The following is a 21,863-nucleotide window of genomic DNA, read 5'->3' on the forward strand; positions in this document are numbered from 1 at the left end:
TCAGAAATCAGCGGGTGTCTTGCTTTGCCTTCTTTACTCCCCCTTACCTTTTCAGCACTGCTTTATTTCAACTCCACTCCACAGTCTCTAGCAGCGCTGACGTTTACTTGAGCCGAGGTTCACACTCTTGTTTTCTTAGTTAAGTTTTTGACACTTTCCAACGGTCTTTCATGGAATGGGAATATGGAATACGATGTATTATATATACGATGTTGTTTGAACAGCTCAAGAAAAAACGTGTCTGTATAGGCAGGTAAAGAGGCTTCTTTTTTGGGGTTTTTGCATTTTAGAGGCTAAATTAAAAAAAAAAAAAAAAAAAAAGCTCTGGGGAGCCTTTTCAAAATAGACAGAATTAGATTTACATTAGCAGTTTGAAGTGCATGAAGAGTTTGGTATACATTTATAACACAATAAGGTAATGCAGTGAGATTACCTTCAAATAGCAATACTTGACTTTATGGTTTACAGGTTAAATAGATCAGAAGCCAGGCCGGATTCTTTTTCATGGACCATACAAAACCAGTTCTGACAGGACAGTCTCAAAACTACTTCCAGAATGATGATTCACATGGTTCATACAGCACCTTGGCATAGAAAAGAATGGAGTGTATGGGGACCAATACTTTAAATCAGGCAGTTTATCAATGCTTCTTAGTAGGTAGGAATTGTTTGTGTGGGGGGATTATCAAGGAGGTGAGGGGTTGTTTAGGAGCTGTTGTAACCCAATGTTATTGAACAAATACTGAACCCCACAAACCAATGCATGCATAGTACTATTTAACAAAATACTGTTAAGAAGGAATTTAAAAGGTGAACATTTATTTCAGGTTCATTTTTTAATGATATTAACAATTTATCATGTTCTGTTCTCACAATATTGTATGTTTTTTTTTTTTATTATTATTATTTATTTGTTGCAAAGTTTGTTGCTAAAATTGGGCCTGAAGTACAGATATTTGTTTCAAAGAACAGAACAAATCTCTCTAATGCAATTAGTAATCACTTATTATTCTGGAAACTTATTCTGTAAGTCCAAAATTGTCTCCTGTTCTCAAAGTTATGACACACTACAAATAAGTTAGTTTCAAATTTCATTGGGCCATATTTATAAAACATTCAGTGCAAGTAAATGCAAAAGGCTTGAATTAATTTAAGATTATTATTATTATTTTTTTTTTTAACTCATTTGCATTATTTTTTATAAGCTCTTGATAGTGACATTAGTGGACTAATCTAGTAGACTAGTAAATGCATGCAGCTAACTCACTGTGACAGGCATAGCTAAGCACAATATTTCACACTTGTTATTTTAGTCAACTGCTGCCTAGATGTTTGGCTTATGAATCATTCTGAAGCAAAAGCAATAACAAAGGATGATTCTTTGCTAAGGCTTGCTCGATGGCAGACTACATTCTTTAAATCTTCGTGGCTTTGGTGGCCCATTTTATATTAAAAAAAAGGAAACATACCTATGGACGTTGGTATAGGTGTATGCTTGCTTCCTGTCACCTGGAGTATGCATTCCAAGTGGGCGATAATAACAATATAAGGAATAATGAACCCCCAACTGTAGGTAATAAGACTGCAATTCCATCAAGTGTTTCTGGTGGAATATAAATCATGAGTGGGCTAGTGCAACTGAAGCAGCATAATTAACTACTCCAGTAGACAAGCTTACAGAATGAGCACAGTGTAAAACTCTGCAGTTTTTTCTGAAATTGTAGTTCAATGCTTGTTGACAATAATAATAATAATAATAATAATAATAATAATAATAATAATAATAATAATAAAGATTATTTACATTTTTAGTATAAAAAAAAAAATTTTTAACATAAAAAAATAATATTTTACTGAAGAGAATGACTTCTAGTTTCGAAATCAAAGCTGCCTCTAGCCAAATTTATACATTTCTTACCAATGTGAAAATCAACTACTCCCAACAAGTAAACACACAGGAAACAAATACATACAATGATAAGACTGCTGTCTTTTTCCCACTCTTGTAAACATATATTTTCATCGCAAAATTGCTTTTCATTAAAAAAAAAGTATTACTTTATGATAAGTTGGCGGTTTGTAGCTGTATTGGTTCTTTTCAGTATCTGACTGTGTCCAGCAACATTCCACAGCATAATGCGCCTCTTGCAGTTTGAGAGGGTTAATCAATTACATAATTTAAAATTCAATTCTAATGAACAATCAATTAATGATCCTTTCAGCACTTATTCATAGTAGCACCCAGTTACTACTTATATGAAAGTGTAAAAAAGCAAAGTGAAAGCAGAGTAAACAGGTAAGCATGATAAAACCAAGAGAGCTATAGCACAGCATAATAAAAACATGGCAAATCATGGTAAACTATCATAAATGCATATTACAACCATGGGTAAACTGAAAAAATAATGTAGTACACTTTTATAATGGAGACTTCACTATGTTTCTTTCTAGTGCTTCTGCACAATGAATCAACGCTAAGTCTGAGTGTTAAGTGTGAAATGCTTATTAATGGTTACTTCAAACCATACTGATCAAATAGCTAAGTTTGGGTTCATTACTGGGTGAAATACAAGAGAAGCCTTTTGCATGTCAAGGATTTATGATAGATTTGGCCTAACGCAACATCACCTGTGATCAATTTTGATACATTGTCCAGCATCAACATTTATTTCTGCAATAAAAGAGTTACCATATTGTTTATGGTTTTATATTAGGCATTAGGGTCAAATTGATAGGCATGCAATTCAACCTCCTTATTCTATAAATCAGAGTAGAAGCAGAAACCACATTCTTCTGTTGGATTAAACCTGTATAACATTTATTTAAAAAACTATGTTTTTTTTTTTTTTTTGTTTGTTTTTTTGCTATATAAAAATTGCATCAGGTCACATTAAATTAAAATGCAATAAAGCACACAATAATGCAAGGCTTAAAAAGAGGATGATACTGTCTTCAAGGAGGTAATTATTATTACACAAATAATGATGCTGTTCTTCTAACTAACTTTTACAGACTAGCTTTAAAGCTATAATGACATATACTAAGGATTTTTTTTTTTTTAAGACTGGTTCCCTGAGAAGTTCCAGAAGACTGAATTGCAGAAAGGTAAAACATTTAAAACTGAGACCTAAACATGAGTAAATTGCTAAAATGTTTGTTCACTGTAAGAGATTATATCAAACATCCTGTATGTCCATGATTTTTACATTTGTATGGCTTAAGTTTCAATCAATGCTTTATCTAAATAGGCAGCACCCACTTAACACAGCAAATAGTGAATTTGCTTAAAAACTAAAATCATATCAAAAGCTGGAACTCCAGTACTTTTAAGTTCATTGTTGTCTGGCATGAGTTATTTCATTTTCATTTGTTGCATTAACGTTTTCTGGAACTGGCATGTGTTTTAATCAGCTGCAATTAAGTACTTACAGAGCTGTGCCAAACCTAGAATTAGACGTTATATACAGAAGTTAGTATACAGAAACCATGTGTTAGTTTCCAGAATACATAATTTGCTTAATTTTGGGTAAAGAAAGGGGATGCTGTATCTCTATGTATATGAAAAAAAAAAAAAAAAACACCTCCTGTGTAATTTCTACAGTATTCAATAGCTTTAAAATTAAAAATTATCTTGTAAAAATGGTTGCTTCATTTGTGGACTAAAAATTATTATATCTGTATATGGGTGACTGGCTTTTCTTCACCAGTTGTTCTGCAGCCAGCCATATGTGTATTCATAAACCAGCAGCATCACCGCACCTCCTGGACAGAAAAGAATAGAAAGAATTTAGTAATACTAATACTAATGCACATTACTTCAGCATGAACTGCATGGAGGAATAAGCTGAAGTTTACAGGCTTGAATGCTACTTGCCTTTTTTAAAAATTTGTATCTACCCCAAAACGTTCAGCAAACATGCATTAAAAGCATCTGTGCATATCTGTCACTTTTTCATTAAAACAAAGATTTAAAATAAAAGGAACAAAGCTGCTGTAGTCAATGCAGTCACCACTTTTAAATACAATTTGTGATTGCATTTCCATTAATGGTATTTATCAACAAAGATTCATGGGGATGTGAATCAATCATGGTTTTGAATGAATAAAATATTATGAATATAAATGTTTAATATAATAAGGCATTAAACCCAGCATTGTTAGGAATGAGTTAAGTGTTTAATATTTCAATTTTATCATCCATATTTGGAAAAAGGCTTAAATTTTTTGTGTAAACTAAACACAAACTCACCAATCAGCTCTCAAAGAATGCTTAAAGATTGATGTAAACGAATGGTTCCCAATCCCGGTGGGACCAAAGCAGAACAGGTGCCGTTTTAAATACAGACAGTAGGTCCTGTGTATACAATAATGTGTCTTTTAATCATTTTAATTGTATTACCTGGTCCGAGCCTCATAATTTTGGGTACCAATCCCTTGTACAATGCTAAATACCTGTGAAAAAAAAGAAAAGAAAACGTTCACCAGCTGGGATATCCACTCATAACACGAATTAACCACATACACATGCTTCACTTAGTAACAGAGGACTGTTGTTAAGCCAAATACATAGTGTCTGGTTTTTTAAAAGCTGTAGCTTGTAGACTACAGTATTCCATAGTTAAGCCTTCTGTGTATTCTTTCTCAGAAAACAGACCTTGTTTACCATCTTGTTTACTGTTTGCACTTACATCCACTAAAAGGAGTTTTAGCTGCAGGGACACCTGGGAATTCACTGGTTCCTGGTCTCTGCGTGGGTTGAAACTGCTCAGAGAAACACTACTCAGTGTATACAGACACTGAGAACCAGTGAGGCCTTTATACTGAAGTTGTCTTTATTTGTTAATCAGAGTAAAGTGGAACGGTAAGTTGCCATAATTGTGAGGTGTTCCTAAAGTAAGGATTTACTGTACATTTAAATCTATTTGTAAACTACATGGAGCACATCGCCTTTTAAAAACAGATTTTGCTGTTGACACAAGTGCTGGATAACGAAACACTTTAAATGAAACTTTTAATAATACTTTAACAATAGTTTAGATGTCAGGAGCTGTTGTTTTAGTATAGAATTTGCTCCAAGGAAACAAAGTGTACATTTTAAAAATAGAAATAAACTAAACTACTCAAAGACATTTGAACTAGGCGCTATAAATATTTCGGCCTCTTACTGTCAATCTATATATCTACATAAGCGGCTGTGTGTGACCATAATTTTCACCACTCCCCACTGACATTTCCTACAGGAAACCAAACAAAACACTGAAGTGTTCCCTTTTAGCTTCAATTTAATTACATTGGAATTTTTAGTTTTAGCACTTATTATACAGTTCTCTGGCCAGTATGAGCTATTACTGTAGTTAACCACGTGCCTCTTTACAGCTCTAAGGCTAATGTGGGTTATATTCAAGGTTAAAAAACCCTGTTTCCTTCATCCTAAGGCAGTTAGACCATTTCCCTCCTGATCACAAGGCTCTTAATAACGCTACTGTATCATGCCTCCCCAGCTATTCTGAATCTTATTAAAATTGTAGCTCATTATAACCTGCAAAATGCTGGGCTCCTAAAGAGTGCAGTAATTACTGGAGACTGTATATATTGTACTGTTCATGAGTACGAAGTACAATAAAACACCCTTCTTTAATTCTCTATTTCACAATTGAAAACTCATTTGTGTATATTACATGTGCAATATAGGGCTCAATTCTCAGAGATATATATCCCAAATCATGAGAACAATTTCTGTCTGAAAGGAAAAAACAACAAACTAAAACATGCTTTGGGGTGTTGACGTGAACAATTAATATTCAAGTTTAGTTCTCTGTGACTGAATCTAATCTGCAATTAATGGAGTACATTAATTGTAATAAAAAGATACATATTTTACTATAATTTATACAAAACGAAGCTCAGCTGTGTTTTGCTAATTCATGATAACTCTAGCCTTTAAGATATGTGCCTTCTGGGCCATTAATAAAATAAATGCAATATGGCACAAAATATTCAATTACATTTGAGATGCTTATATACACACTTATCAGCTTCATCCAGAGTACTGCCTCTTGGGGCTATGCATGTAATTGAGTCCAGATACCTAGCCAACATCACGTTATTTAGGAATCCATGTACACTTCCTGGTGTTCAAATATCTCATCTTTTGAAATGGCTTGCCATGTGTCATTGGTTCTAAACATGGAAAGACTATTTATACACAAAAGGGCCAAAACAAATACCTTTAGTAAAATATATGGTAACAATTACTGGAAGTATTTAATCCCAGATAATATATACTGTCAACCTTCTAATAGTCGCGTGCCATTGATTTGAGCTAATTTTGCAATGTCCATTTCATAGCTCAGTAAAATGGCTTCTAATTGCACAATGCACTTGTATACAGTGTCTTTTATTTTACTTATTTTAATTCCTAACCTTACCAAAGTCATGGGTTCATTTTTACATTTAGCCATGCGAGTAAGGGGAAACTCATTACAAATAAATGTTTATTTTAAGACTTTACCAGCAATTAACTCTTCTGCTGTCAATAACCATTAAAATACAGAGATATTGGATGATGAAAACTGTTCTATGAGGCAGTATCGGCACGAGTGGAAGGGACCTGACCAAGGCTAATATAACCCATACAAAGGCACTCACCATCCTATAACTCTATTATATAGTACTGTTTTACTGTTATTATACGAGTCACAAAATAATTTTCACTGGAACAATGGCAAATGGTGGAATAGAACACCATTTAGTGGCTGAGATACATGGCCAATTGTGATGTCACCATTTTGAACTCCAAGTGGTGACTTCAGGTTAAAGCAGGTCAACCATATGCTTTGAATAAAGCACAGTACAAACTCAATATAGTTCGGCTGAGGTCTTGAATGGGGTTTCTTTGTGACATGTCGTGCCGTGCTGAAGGTGAAACTGGTACGCGAATGGCTGAAAGATTATGCACCATACTGAATATACCAATGTTTTATATTCTTAGAAAATACACAGCTTTCAATAAATCTAAATGTATGTTGATGTGGTGCCCCTGTGAATCTCACACTGATGTACAAGAGTATATAAACAGCAAAGCATTACCCTTCTTCCCTGTAGATAACTGCCATGGTCTGAAAGCAGGTCCGGTACTTGATTTCTCCAGGGACAGGTTGTGGCCCTTGAATGCGGCTCTTGGCCACGTCAAAAGGAATGTTGACACAAGAGGAGATGGTTCCTGAGACCAGTCCAATTCCAAACTTCCGCAGGAATTCCAAAGTCGGGTCCTACAAAAAATTATTATTATTTTATTTATTTTTTTAAATATTTGAAGAAACAAATCTATTAGTTCTATGAAACTACAATTCCACAGCATTGTAAACATGAAGCGATCTAAAGTGCATGCAATCAGTTAAATGAATGAAGCAATTATAGGTGACGCTTACAATCAAATCAAATCAAATTAAGTAATCATCATAACAAAATCCACATGCATTTATGTCTTTTTTCCAATTCATAGTCCCTGACAAAAGTGTTTTGAAAAATATATCTGAAAGCTGTGTCAAACAGCTGTCCTAAAGTACTATGAAAGGAGTTATTTTTAACTTGCATTACTACTTGTTGACAATCAAGACAATGCTATAGATAAGAGCCCTGGTAGGCTTTGAGTACTTGGATCTAATAGATACAGAGGAGCCTTAATGCAGTTAAAAACCCTGTAGCAATTGTAATCTGTGTAAACTGTCCGAAGAAAGACCCATTAGTACCAAGTTACATTATTTATCTGAGAAAGAACAAAGGCACTGCTAGAAACTGGATCTCCATCACATTGCTGGGATGCTGTGGTATCCAAGTTACACTTTAAACAAAGACATACATTTAGGAGTAATCCTGATTTAACTGCACAGCAGTGTTCAGACTGAACACATCCTTAGCCAGTGACACTTGTTTCGAGTTGAGTACACCACTAACTATCTGGTATTATCACAAAATCCTGAAAAACTTGCTGCAGGGAAACTTTATGATCTGAAACTAAAAAAACAAACAAACAAACAAACAAAAAACAGTGGCAAATCTACCATATCCTGCGCTGTTCAGCAATGCACAGAGTAAATCAATGCATCTGTGCGTATGAAAAAAACACATGGTTTACATTTTTCTCTTACTTCCTAACCTGTTCAATGAATAGTTTTTACATGTATGCATACAAATTAGAGAATATTTGGGACAAAGTTTACAGAGATTAGCTTGGTCTCTGGTGCCCTAGGTAATACATTCACTGGTAGCACCAACAGGTGACTCTTCACAGTTTCTTATATCATAAACATAACTTTGCTAAATTTTTCTGCTTAACAATCAAAATATACATTTAAATATGCATGATAAAATAAGTTACCTTGGAATGAATGATATTTTGCTAGAAATAACTGTTTGTAATGTACCACACTGAATCATGTAACAGTAGGGCTGGCAATGGTTATAGCAGGGTAAACAAAGTGGACCAGGAACAAAGCCTGCCTGCTAAGAACCGGAGAAAGGACTGCTGGGCAATTGTAAATTCCAGAAATTCCATGTTTTCAGTAGGAAAGGTGGGGAATTCAATTAATCAGTGATCAGGTTGGAGGATTTAAAAGGTCTGTACAGACAGATTTGGGTGGGGGGGGGGGGATTTTTTTGAAAGGAGTGAGTGACTGGTAATGTAGAGAAAATTTAAACTGAACCAATGTGCTGTTAAGGTACTTCGGGAAAGCCTAGAGAAGATAAAACAAGTATAGTGAGGGAAATAGTTATACTTATTGTGTGGGGCGGTTACCGTGTTTAAGCCAAGCCACATTCATCTTTGTTTTCAATGTTTTTCACAGTTATTGTTTTTTGTTCTTTTCATTTGTTAAAGAAAAAGAAAAACAATTCATTTGTTGCTGTAAAACACAAATTGGAAAACAAAGAAAATAACCAATTTGAGCTGGAACATTTCTAATAGTGTCCAGTCTATAACCAATAAAATTGTGCCAAACTGGCATTTCAGCCTAAAAAACTCTGGTCTTCAGTGTCTTCTTGCTCTCCAGTCCCTCATCAGGGAACAAACTTAAACTGACTTACAATACAAATTAATGCAAAATAACAAAAAAAAAAAAAAAACTGGCACTCCTAATGGAATAACATGGGACAACATTTTCCCACAGGAATGGAAGAAATTCATTTTACTTAGAACAAAGGGAATGTGGTACAGCAGCTGTTAAATCTGAGGCCTGGGAACCAGTTGGTCTTGTTGCTGGATTGTCACTGTCACCGTGTCTGAAGCTGAATGGGGAAAGTTAGTCCACCGCCCTGTGCTTAAGCATGTCAAGAATTCTGATTAAATGTAGGAAATAACACCCCAACAGCGAGACTGGATATCATTATGAACCCTAGGTACCACAGGGTTATTATCAAAGTACAGATTTTTCTTGCAGCACAATTGAGCTCCTTTGAATGGTACATTTAATTTGAAAATGGCCACTGATCCCCAACGCCACCCAGCGACACCGAAAGATATGAGTGGAAAAGCCTGCACAGAAGCACAGACATTTTATAACAGCGCTGCACATTAGTGCTTCCTTTTCTCCTGTGCTATCTGATTGGCCCCATTTTCACACATGGTCTAAATTGCTGAAGCTCACATTTCCTCGTGGAGGATTTATAAACACAGTTCATAAAGGCAGGCTGGCAAGGCATATGGGGATCATTTGTATAATTGGACTCCACATCGTACAGGGGTATTACTGTATCAGAACAGCAGAGATCCAAAGCGTACTATTAACTAATTGGCCAGAATATTTTACAAATGACGGGAGCTTCCACCACATAGCCTTCCTAAAGTGATTGTTTGTGTATAAGACCCTCAAATGGTAAAATAAATGAAGGGCTAATCCCAGTTGGTATTTTTTTTCTGAATGCCCTTTACCCACCCCCCTTCTCTCAGCAGCTTTTTAAAATTGAGGCTTGTATGCAGCCATAACTGAAAATCACTGCACTGAGAAACTCCCAGCTTTACCTTGTTCACAATCTACATACTGGTGTTGCTAGCACATGTTTGTGCCTGCACACTGCTTAAGAACTTATCTATGCACTATTCCCAATCCTCTGGCACTTTATTGAGGAAACTTGGGTATACAATAAAAAAAATAAAAAAAAATATGAGTATGCTGCTCCATCTAAAAAGGTACCTAACCCACGAGGAAAAAAAAACCAAAAACATGTCACTATCAACTAGTTATACTGTATTTCTAAGGTCTGGATTATATTTAGCTGGTTGCATATGAGGTTTTTATTATTTAATAAGAGTTTCAGATTAATTTTATCATGTCTTTATATCTTGGGCCATTAGCATCTTTCGTAACACATAGTCCTCAGATCATATGTCTAGGATTCAAAATGTTTTTGTAAATCTAGGTTTTCTACCGCAGATTACCAGTGCTGTCTTCAAAAGACACCCAACCCTTTTCAATACAAACATTAGCATTTGACTGTTTGACAAAAAGCTAACCGAGGTTTGTATTGCTGGACATTAGGATGAGGAAGTTGTGGATTAAATGTAAATAAGGAATAAGGATAAGGCAACTTGATAGTGTTTGGTACTTGTCATGAAGACCACAAACTTGGATCACAAACGCAGGGTCACATGTCTATTGATACAGTACATCCCTTTTGGTTTGCATATACACAATTCAATGTATAACTACATGCAACATGATTTGACTAATTCTCAAAGAGCAATAATATGACATAACAGACAAATATTGATGCCGATAAGGATTTCCTCAACCAAGTAGACACCCTAATTTTTGGATTAAAGTTCCTTCTCTTGTGTTCATTGCCACATGAATACAAACAAACTGAAATTGACCAATTTATTTACCAGTCAATAACTGTTTTTGACAATTAAATCAGAAAATTATAAATTAAAAAAAAGTGTCCTTATCCTGGCAACTGAAATGAATAATTTAAATAAAATAAAATGACCTGAATACTGTAGATAATAGCAATATCTGCCTCCTGGCCAATTAGATAATTTAAAAGGATTAAAATAAATAAATAAATAAATCTGGGAATTCATTTATAACTTACCTAAAGCAGTATTAAGAAACTTATCAAAGAGTAAGTGTCATCTTTCTTCCTTGCTGTTCTCTTCACACAATCCACTGTTATTGTAACCGACACACACAACTGCTGCTACCAGTATAAGGTATAGACAGGGTATGCAGGTCATTCCAGAACAAAAGCATTGGCATGAGATTTTTCTGATTTACTGCTATATACTGGTTAAACAGCTTATCAGCTTATCACAGTATTCACAGGATCGGATTGAATAATAGCCGTGTGCTTTGTATATCCTATGCCTCTTTGTAGTTTCGGTGCTTGTTGCAAAAAACAGCTCTAACTCTCTTCTACCTCTAGTTGCAATCTGTTTCCAATTAGTTTAGATAATGTTCTTGGTTTTTATATATATAGACACACACAGATGATGCTAGAATTTCCACTTAACACAACTTGAAGTTGTGTTCAAAAGTCAGACCTTTTTAATCTATAATTTGAACCTCTTGGTCAAATATGTACAGGTTATATAGGTATTATTCTGTTTGCTCTTTTTTGTCTGTTTATAATTTACAAACAGAACAGGTAAAAACAAGATTTCGGAGTCTCTCATTACTATAACATCTTTTTTTAGAATATCTCTTTCTCTGTAGATCACAAGTGTAGGAACCACAGAATTGAGTAGGTGCTGCATTTGCAGATTACCTTTGAACTTAATACACAAAGAAAGTTGCACCTGAAAGATGACTGCACATGTGTGCAAAAATAAACCAGGTCCTTTATTATTATTATTATTATTATTATTATTATTATGAATGGTGGCAGAATTATTGGGTTTCAACATGAATTAACTGTATAAAGTCTCTAAAGTCTATGAGTACAGATGAAGGCAATGTCTAAAATATTTGTCAATTCAGCTTAGGTTCTTAAAAAAAAATAAAACCATACCTGAAAGGATGGGAACATGTTCTTTACATTGAAGTAGAACCCGAAGTAGATCATGTTGAAAACACCATGACGACCCAGGGTAGAGGTCAGTCCCTTGTTGAGGCCTTGCAGGCCGAACCCGTTGGTGCTGATTATGTGCCGTGCCTGGCCAAACGTTGAGGGTTGCTGAAGAACACAGCATGAAAAATAAAAACTAAAAAAACAAAACTAAAAACTGTACCATCACAGGGACACTAATACAGTTGTCTCTCTAAGGCACAGTGCTTTCACCATTATTTACAATTCAGTTCAGAGTTTTATTATTAACCTAACCACAATAACAAAATAAAGCCGACTTTTTCTTTTACTGTAGAAATTCAGGGCATCAACAAGTGAAGCTTTCCCTTTCCCAATCTGTTAATTTTAACCCAACAGCCAAAGGTTAGAGTAGAGTGGTCTAGTAGTTGAAGCAGACTAGCTGCGGGGGACTAGAAGAAGAAAAGAAGGCTCTGTGGTTAGAGAAGGTAGGTCCATGGTGCAGGGCCAAGGATGCAGAGGGAAGGCGGTGTGTAGTTTTGTGTCTGAATCTGGGGATAGGTAGCCAGAACTTCCCAAATCCACTCCCATTCTGCAATGCTACATGGCCCCGTGTATAATGACTCTCGAGGGTGATTGGGCATTATTTCAAAACAGAATTTGGGGATTTATATAGTTTAATGTAAATATCTCTTTAAATACTGTTACTAAATTTTCACTCATATTTCAGTATAAAATTTAACCTGATTATGAACAAAAAAAACTTTGACAGTATTTGAAATGCACCCTGTTGATGTTTTAACATTATAACAGCATTAAGCAATAAACACTCTGGGTAATACCTTCACGAACAACATAAGCACAGCTGTCACAGAGGGATTAATGAGCAGCCCTAGGCAATATCTGAGTCATTGGTTGAACTTTAGTGACGTACAAATGGTACAATAAATATAACAGTGAAGGGCTGTAGAGACTAAAATGTATTGGTACTGGGTGAAATGTTTTACCTCTGCAAATGCATTCCGATTTGCTTGTAGACTGACTTTGACAACTTCAAAGGGATTGACGACCACTGCTTCCGTCAGGCCTGCTCCTAATCCGGCGACTGAAAGTGCCTAAAAATATAAGAGTTGACAAAAAGTCCAACCACATTTTTTACAAAATAGATCACCTTTTGAGTGACCATGAAGTCAATCCTTCAGCCAGCTGTTAAAATCAATTTTCTGACATCTAAATTAGCAATATTATTGCCCCCCCCCCCCCCCCCCCCCCCCCGCCCCCCTTATTCATTTTATCCTTGAAATTCTTAAGTTAAAGACAATGCTACTACTTCCTGGCACTTAATCACTCCATGTGTTGTCGTTCAAACTCACTCCAGTGGCCATGCTGCAATCAGATGTGATCTGCAGCAACTGTACCAGGATGCAGAAGTTCATCTAATGTATTGTACAGTATTTGAAAGATTTCCATATGCTGAATTAAGAGTACAACCAAAAGATTCAGAGCACAATAAAAGGGGGACCAACAATAATGTTGATAAAGCTATTAAGAGGTTATAAAACTGTTTGTAAAAGTTAGGTAAACTCTCCTTTAAGCATTTTATGAGGGCCTTCAAACAACTGCAGTGCAGCTACAAATTAAAATGCTATTGCATCCCTTTGTTGTCAAACTGGCAAAGGAGAGCAAAGCCACCTCATTCCTAATATGTTGCCACTGGCATATTCTGAGGAGGATAGTCCTTGTATTGCTGAACCAGGTTGTGTAGTCATCATCCCAGGTTATCTTGGGCTTTGTAAAGACACACCTTTAATGCAATTTACCAAGAAGACTTACCAATAGATATTGCAACACAAGAGATTAATTCCCATGATTGCAGCTGATTCTGTAGCCAAACTGACATGATGTTTCCCAGAGCACCCATTTTTTAAGATGATCTAAAATCTGTCCTTTATTCTTAACTATAACCCTGTAGGCAGAGCTTGGAGCTTACATTTTCCCATTCTCAAAAATCCTTCATCCCTCAAAGTCTGTGCCTTTTTGAAAAGCTTTATGGTGCAAAATATTTAAGGAAGTTTGGTCCCAGAGATGTTGGGAATACACCACATTAGACCATGCTCTCACTGGAGATTATTATGTATAACACACTGGATACAAAAAAACAAACCAAAACAATTAAATGTAAGTAAAGGATACTGTGATGGGGCAAGTGTACTTGTTTCAGATAAACTGTAGCACTTTCATTTAGACTGTTTTTTGTGCTGACTTATCCCTGTCATTATAAATCACGGAAATCTAATTTTGTAAAAGCCCTTAATAATGATAATTATTGCTCAATAATGTTTGTAAAAAAAAAAAAAAAAAAAAACCCAACCCCCCCCCCCCCCCCCCCCCAAAAAAAACATTGTGAATCTTTCCTCATTATTAGAAAATGTGATTAAAATCTTGCACAGAATATACTGAAGAATTTCATCTACTTAAGAGTGACTAATAATTGCATGATACATGACATTAACTCATGACTCATAGTATTATACAATGGTATATAATATGTCAAAGTGATAGCTAGTAATGTTTTTACAAGATATTAAGACAAGAATAGCACAGTGATTTATCAATGTCACCAACACCAAAAGCCTGAGATGGAATTACTGCCAGATATATACAGTACTTTATTTGTTGCAGTAACATGCAAACAACTTGATAAAATTCACCAGCTTTTCCGAGTTCTGACACTCCTATTGCTGTGGTATATCGCTCAAAGTTTCTCATTGTTGCATCTTTAAATTGAAATTTAGACGTAATTTTGATCTGCTGGTTTTACTGGTTGATTATGAAGTAAAATTTTACATCACCCTACAGAATGAACTTCATAAAGTCGAATGAAACCTGTTGAATAATGTTACAGTAACATATTGAATTACACATCTCTTTGTTGTTTTCCACATACTTAATGAAAAACTGACAAATTTAAAAAATGTGACATTTCGAAATCTAACATGAAATACTGTACTACTAGTATGGCTTCCAGTAGACTCTTGCGATACCATTTTGTATTTGTGTTTTTTTTTAAATTATGTCTCAATCCTAAAATTCTAGGTGATGCAAAACTACTTCAAGTACATCAAAAACAATAACAAACAAAAAAACTTAATTCACAAACTAATACATATATAAAATAAAGGTTTCTGAACATATTGTCAGAATGTATTATTTATAACCTTTATTTTTGAAAATCACAGTTTAATCTGCTATCCAGTTACTATCCTCATAAAGCAGCTACTGAGCCCAGCAGCTTCTGGTGTTGTTTGTATAGAAAAGAAAGGATTGGCATCAATGGTGTTTGTTACTTACCAAGCCAGGATGTAATGAGGTGAAACCCAATATCTTCTTATATTGTTCAAAGGTGAAGAACTAGAAGAGGAAGCCAGAATGAATTAGTTGTCAGTTGTAGGAAGTGTATTCCATATCCCAAGTTAGCTTACACACCTTCAGCAAACAGGTCTCCCAGATCCCTTGTCTAATTGAGTGAGAATCACTAATGCAAACCGTGTGCTTTACTTCTAGTTTAAAATACGAACGTTGGTGAAGATGATAGATACATAATATTGTCCAAGAAAAAAAAAGCCATCCAATCAGAACACTTACATCTCTCTGCAATTTTGTTAATTTGAAGGTCATTTTCTTACTTTGCATCCATATTTGAATGTGCGTGCCATCTTTAAACAACTCCAGTCTTCAGTATGTTGTTTAGCATGATCAGATGTGATAAATATAAAAAGTAGTGATGGCACCAATATTGATATTTTGATATATCGATAATAATTTCCATATCGTGATATTGTTAGGTTACTTACTGTAACCCTGGTTCCCTGAAAAAGAAATGTCAACCATTTCGAGTTGGGAAAGGACACTTGTGTCACATGACTTCAGCACATATTTAAAAAGCTGCCTAATAGGCCAGGTGTGACCACGTGTCTGTTGCATTCTGGAAGAAGACGCTACATCACACAGCAACCGTCGCCATTTGATTCCGTATGGCAATGAAGGCGAGCTAGCGACCTCGCAAATTTAATGGTCGACATTTCTCTTTCATGGAACCAGGGTTACGGTAAGTAACCTAATGCTCCCTTTCACTCTCAAAATATAAACTGTTACGAGTTTGGAAATGTATACCCAAGCTGTCACAGTGAGCCAAAGCAGCCACAAGCCTTGCCCTGGCGTGAGCCTAACTGGAAAGCTGCTGCGCAAGAGGGCAACCCGCCTCAAGGACTCTGGACTCAACAGAAGGTGTTGCTGAAGTTTCCACATTCAGTCGGTAAAACCTTATAAGCTTGTGTGGTGTGATCCATGCCACAGCGTTACACATGCCCCATGAAAAACTGCTGAAGACGTCACAGTCCCTCTAGTGGAGTGAGCTGTAACATCACTTGGAGAGGGTAGGTTAGGCAGTTCATAAGCCAGTCAGATTGTATCCACTATCCAATGAGACAATCGCTGTTTGGAAAGTGCCTGACCTTGAGTATGCGACCCATAACACACAAATAACTGGATTGTCTGTCGCCATGATTGAGGTCTATTAATGTAACACCACAGCGCCCTGACAGGGCATACAGTATTAAGTCTCTGATCTGCTTTCGAAGAGAAGGGGGGCGAGTGGAATGCCTCTAATTCCACTGACTGGTTCAAGTGAAAATACGAAACAACCTTAGGCAGAAAAGCCGGGTTAGTGCGGAAAGTAACATTATCACCGCTGCTGGCAAAGCGCAAACAGTAACCTTCTATGGAAGGCCTGTAACTCACTGGCATATTTGGCTGATGTGACAGCCAGGAGAAAGGCTGTCTTAAAGGACAAGTAATTAAGGTCCACTGAATGCAGAGGATCGAAGGGAGCCTTCGTAAGAGCATCTGTTGACATGGGGGTTCTACCAGGTCAATTGCGAGCTTTGTACACAAAGCGTTCAATTCTTGCATGAGGAAAGATGCCTGTGCGGGGTCGGACACCAAAGTGTTCATGAGCCCCTGGAAGGGAGAAGGTCCGGCTCGAAACTGGAGTGAATAGCTGGAGTGGACGGTTGCAAGCATCCACGCATCAGTGAACGGGTGCAGGGCCTGAGGCTGGAGCCCATCAGGGTTGCTGCTGCTGTTGCTGAGCCTGCTGGGCTGTTTTTGCTGGCGGTGCCTCTGTTGAGTGCACTGCTGGGGTCTCTGCCGGGCACTGCCCGCTGCTGCCGAGTGTTGGTTGAGGGGGTACTGCCTGCTTGGCCCAGGTGGAGCAGCCACCGAGACAGTGCGCACAATGGTCTGTGGTGAAGCAGCTCTGGGTCTCTATCTCTGTTACCCCTGGTGCTGGGTGTGAATCACGGTGCATGCTGCAGCATCTCTTTGACGGCTGGCCCTAAGGTGTAGCCGGGGGAAATGGGCGTGCTGAGCAGGGACGCTTTGTCTGCGTCCAGGACCCTGGCCTGGGAGAGCCAGATCTCGCTTCGCGCAACCACAAGGGCTCCCAGGTTCCGTTCAATAGCTTGGCCACTGTGCATTCTCCATTTATGAAGCAAAGTGTCACTCAGTTAAAGTAAGTTATTGCTTTTTATATGTAAATATCTGTTATCGTCTGTTATGTTAATGTACATTTCATACAGGTGCCTTTTTTTATAACAGAAAATACTCGATTTCAAGTACTATAGAGCTTTATGTTTTTTTTGTTTTATTTTTACTTGTGTCATTTGCTTTTCTTTGTTTCATGCACAGTCTTGTTTGTGTGATTTGTAATTAGTTGTGCAGAGATAACGGTAACAATGATTATTCCTTGAATAAGAATGGGTAAACAAATACTGTATCTTCAGAAATAAAAAAACCCTCCCCAGCCTTGTAAACCAATATTGGACTATAACAAAGTAAAACATACAAAGGGCTGGATGAAGGCAAATACCTGTGCCCCTTTCTTTGTGTTGGGCACTCAATACTGTCATTACTAATGAATCTATTTAAATTCTTAACTGTGTTGTATTGTTCTCCGAAAACAGGACTGTAAGCCTAATATTTACTTTGTGTGCTGGGTGTCTGTGTGTCGCACTAATTCAGTCAGTTTTTTCAAATGGTTGTATAGTTTTGCAGTCTGTCAAATATATTAATTCCTAAATCTAATTGTGTGAAATATATAATATTATGTAATTATTTATGTAGGTAGCCAAAAACTGCATGAGAAAAGTAAACAGGCATGACTTGAGCATTGTGTTGATTTATGCTTACAGTACATTTAAAGATTCAGACATTTCTGAAAGAATCAACATGTATAGCCAGTATTTAATTCATAAACCTGAAAATAGAAAATATTTCACTTGTACTTTATCAAGCAAATGAAAAAAACATATATCTACCAAACTCCCGACAAGCTCCACTTTAGAAAAGCGAGTCAGGTTTTAGAAAACCATCATTCATGAGGTTGCATTGCGCGGAAATGCAATCTGATTCAACATGGGCCATTATTTTACACAACAGGCATGGACTAGTTCTCAATGGCCATGTTTGCACTTACATGCTGGTCTGGCCAACTTTTCCAATGTCACACACACTTCTACCACAATGTTTGGTATGAATATATATATATATATATATATATATATATATATATATATATATATATATATATATATATATATATATATATATGTATGATGATAATACATCACAGCTATTTCTATATGACTTGACTGCACAGGTTGTGGATTGAGTACTGCATAAATAATATCATTGCTCTACAGTAGAAAAAACATTTACCAACAGTATTGTGTATTTGCACTTCTAAGCCTTTGCCAGCAGTCGCTGTGCTAATAAAGTTATAAGGATTTCAGTATGGAAGTTTTTTCAAAGTTAAAAAAAATAAAAATAAAATAAATGTGTTTTACCTTGACAGCTCTTTTTGGGGTCTCTGCCAGGATGGGAGGGAGGATCCCCTTGTAGAAGCCAAGTATCCTGAAAAGAAAGGGCAGGGGTTTCCTTAATGAGAGGCACAAAATCATCATCTCCAGCTCGGTTTAAAGATTGTTTGCTTCCTCCACCCCTACTTGAATTCCAACAGTAGAAAAGCATTGTGCTTGGGAGAGGTGGATTAATTAAAATAGCTAGAAAGTTAGGTAAAGCCTAGGTTATCCCCAACTACCTATATATAGCAATCGTATCTATTTATCTACCTATCGACTTAAATGTTAAAAGGTGTCAATCAACAAAACAAAGTTTTGTGAGGAAGCTTAATTTGAGTTTTCCCACAATATTATACCACTTTCCTATCTGCCACTGGGACTGCCTTGAAAGAGATTTGAAATCAGGGCTTGTTCATTTCCATCAGTAGCAGATCAAGATCAAATTGATTTCAATGGGGACTCTGTCAGCCCTGTATGCATATGTATGTAGGCATAACAGAAGACTGGGATTAATACTGTCAAATACTGGGGGTTGGGGAATTCATTTATAAATAGAAATTATAAAGAAAATTGGGATCATGGTAGTTGAGGACATTTTGCAGATTGTCTGGAATGTGTTTAGCTCAAGCAACCTTTTTATGCTTGCCTTCAGGTAGTCAAGAGTTCTTGGACATTTAACGTACACAGTAGTCTAACGTGATCTAAAGGTGTAGTTTAAAGGTGTAAGGTAACCTCGGTGTAATGTAGGACCTCTACAACCTTTCCAATGGCCGGTATCTGTGCTGTTTAAGTCACCACTCTTTCTTTCAACTGTGTGCAGCTTTTCCCTTAATGACCATTAAAAGCAACACAGCAGGAAATAAAACATACTGCATTTCACTATTATACACACATCTCCATCGGATATCTTAAAAGGGATTATCCAGTGTTATAATGCACTGCCTGCCAGCTACTATTCTGGTGGAAAATAACAAGACCAAATTGTGTGCTAGTCTGGCCACTTTATTAGGACTTGTCCACCCAACTGGATTTGGCATTGCCCTAAATTAGAGATGCAAATTAAGTCGATCATGTGATGTTACATGTGATCTCTGAAGCGCAATAAATCTGCCATAGTTTATCTAAGCATTGCCATGGATCAAGCCAGCAATGCTGCACTTGTACTCAAATGACGATGACGACACCATGCCAGAATTGTGCAGAAATGGTTTTGAAGAGCATTAACAACACATTTGTCACAACGGTGGCCAACCTGATATTAGATACAGGTTCAACTGCAATAAAGTGGCCATGCAGAGTATGTTTATTATTAGCTCTTAAGGGATTTTGTGAACACTGTATTTACAGAATTAGTTTTAAAAGACAATTAACACAATTCTAAACTAAATCCACATATTAAGCAATTGCAGAATATACACACACACAGGATTATTTTTGTTTTGGACTACCCATAAATCCAAAGCAAAAATGGAATTGCTATATGCTCAAATTACTTGTTTACCTGCTGTTATACAATTCTAAAGTCTAAAGTAAAAAAGTCTACCAGTTTGGCAGAACAGGTACAATAGGTAATTTGCCACTTTAAACACATGCAACGCCCACCACTGACAGATTAAAACAACTGAGAAGGGGAATACTTTCTGTAGGTAGCTTTCAGTTTGTAACAGAAATTATGCTATTAAAATATAAGTAGAAAGAAGTGCTTTTATGATCTACATGTGGCCCACTGTACATCAAAGAACACAGGGACAAGTCAAGTCAAATGTCAAAACTCTTTATACAGACACTCGGGCAATTTCAACCTGGTGTTAACTTAAATGCACCAATACGGCACATACCATACCACTCAAGGTGTGCAATATGCTTTATTTACTATTGCTGAGTAAGAAAACAAACCTAAATCAGGAGCAATTCTGGTACAACTAGCATTTACAGTTGGTAACAATGAATGTATATCGGGAGCATAAAATACACTTTGTACAGAATTTATTTACACAACACGTGGTTATAGATAGTTATAATAATCTCTCCATTCATTTAGGTTTGTTTAATTCACTGACAGTACACCATCACAGTTAGCATACACATAACAGCACATGAATGCTACAATTGAAAGTATATGTTGATTAAATGTATCTTTTGTTTCTATAAATGTACACAGACCGTTGCTCAAGTGCCACTTCAGGAAGAAAACTTCCTTATACCTTAATGGGGTCAGTTTAGAAGCTAAAAGATGCTGTACATAGAAGATGTCCGTAAGCCATTTGAACAACCAAGAAAAATGATTCACAGAGTCTACAGTGGACGACTAGGAGATGTGAATTGTCAGTTTTTCTAGTCTTTGTTTCTATCATCCATTTAGGGAAATATATTCAGCACCTGCTTGGACTTAGATACGCTCAATGTACCATATCTTGGCGTTTGAAAATATACTAAATGCCCTAATTTCCTTTACTAATTTGCCTTTCAAGACTCATGAGATAAACCATTGCAGCTATTACTAGAAGTTTGCATACACCGATTCTCTTTCTTACATGTCATCCACAGACACCCTATCCACTCGCTGTGTACACTATGTTTGTTATTTTGTGGCCAGACGTTTCTGTCATTTAGATTTTTAAATTTAGGCAATAACTACAATTATAAATAGACTTAATAAAATCCATGACAGTGCTGAGACTTTTGCACAAGCGATAGAGACAACTGTCAGCAATAGCTCACTGCATCCTGAAGTTATAGAGTAGCTATCAAATGGTGAGGAATTTGATCTTACTTTTTTGATGCTATATCTTCATTAAAAAAGTCAGCTATATGTTGCTCCAGCTCAGAATGAGTTATACGTCTTTGTTGATTGGGCTCTTTAATAATGTAAGGGATACATTTAGCAGGTTTTTATTCCAAAGGGCAATGGGTACCCCTGTT

General features: G+C 36.4%; 1 protein-coding gene across 1 annotated transcript in view; it reads right to left on the reverse strand.

The window, feature by feature from the left end:
- Positions 1-1,872: 1,872 nt before the first annotated feature.
- The window catches only part of slc25a21 (solute carrier family 25 member 21), a 167,732-nt gene continuing 147,741 nt past the window's right edge, over positions 1,873-21,863 (reverse strand). Inside the window, exons 5-11 of the mRNA XM_041266095.1 lie at positions 18,927-18,993; positions 15,373-15,432; positions 13,029-13,136; positions 12,007-12,171; positions 7,090-7,271; positions 4,400-4,452; positions 1,873-3,762 (exon numbers count right to left, since the gene is read on the reverse strand). Of these exons, the coding sequence (XP_041122029.1) occupies positions 3,701-3,762; positions 4,400-4,452; positions 7,090-7,271; positions 12,007-12,171; positions 13,029-13,136; positions 15,373-15,432; positions 18,927-18,993 (697 nt within the window). The 3' untranslated portion in view covers positions 1,873-3,700. The remainder of the gene's footprint in view (positions 3,763-4,399; positions 4,453-7,089; positions 7,272-12,006; positions 12,172-13,028; positions 13,137-15,372; positions 15,433-18,926; positions 18,994-21,863) is intronic.

Source organism: Polyodon spathula, chromosome 12 (assembly GCF_017654505.1).
Source record: "Polyodon spathula isolate WHYD16114869_AA chromosome 12, ASM1765450v1, whole genome shotgun sequence".
Classification (NCBI taxonomy): Eukaryota; Metazoa; Chordata; class Actinopteri; order Acipenseriformes; family Polyodontidae; genus Polyodon; species Polyodon spathula.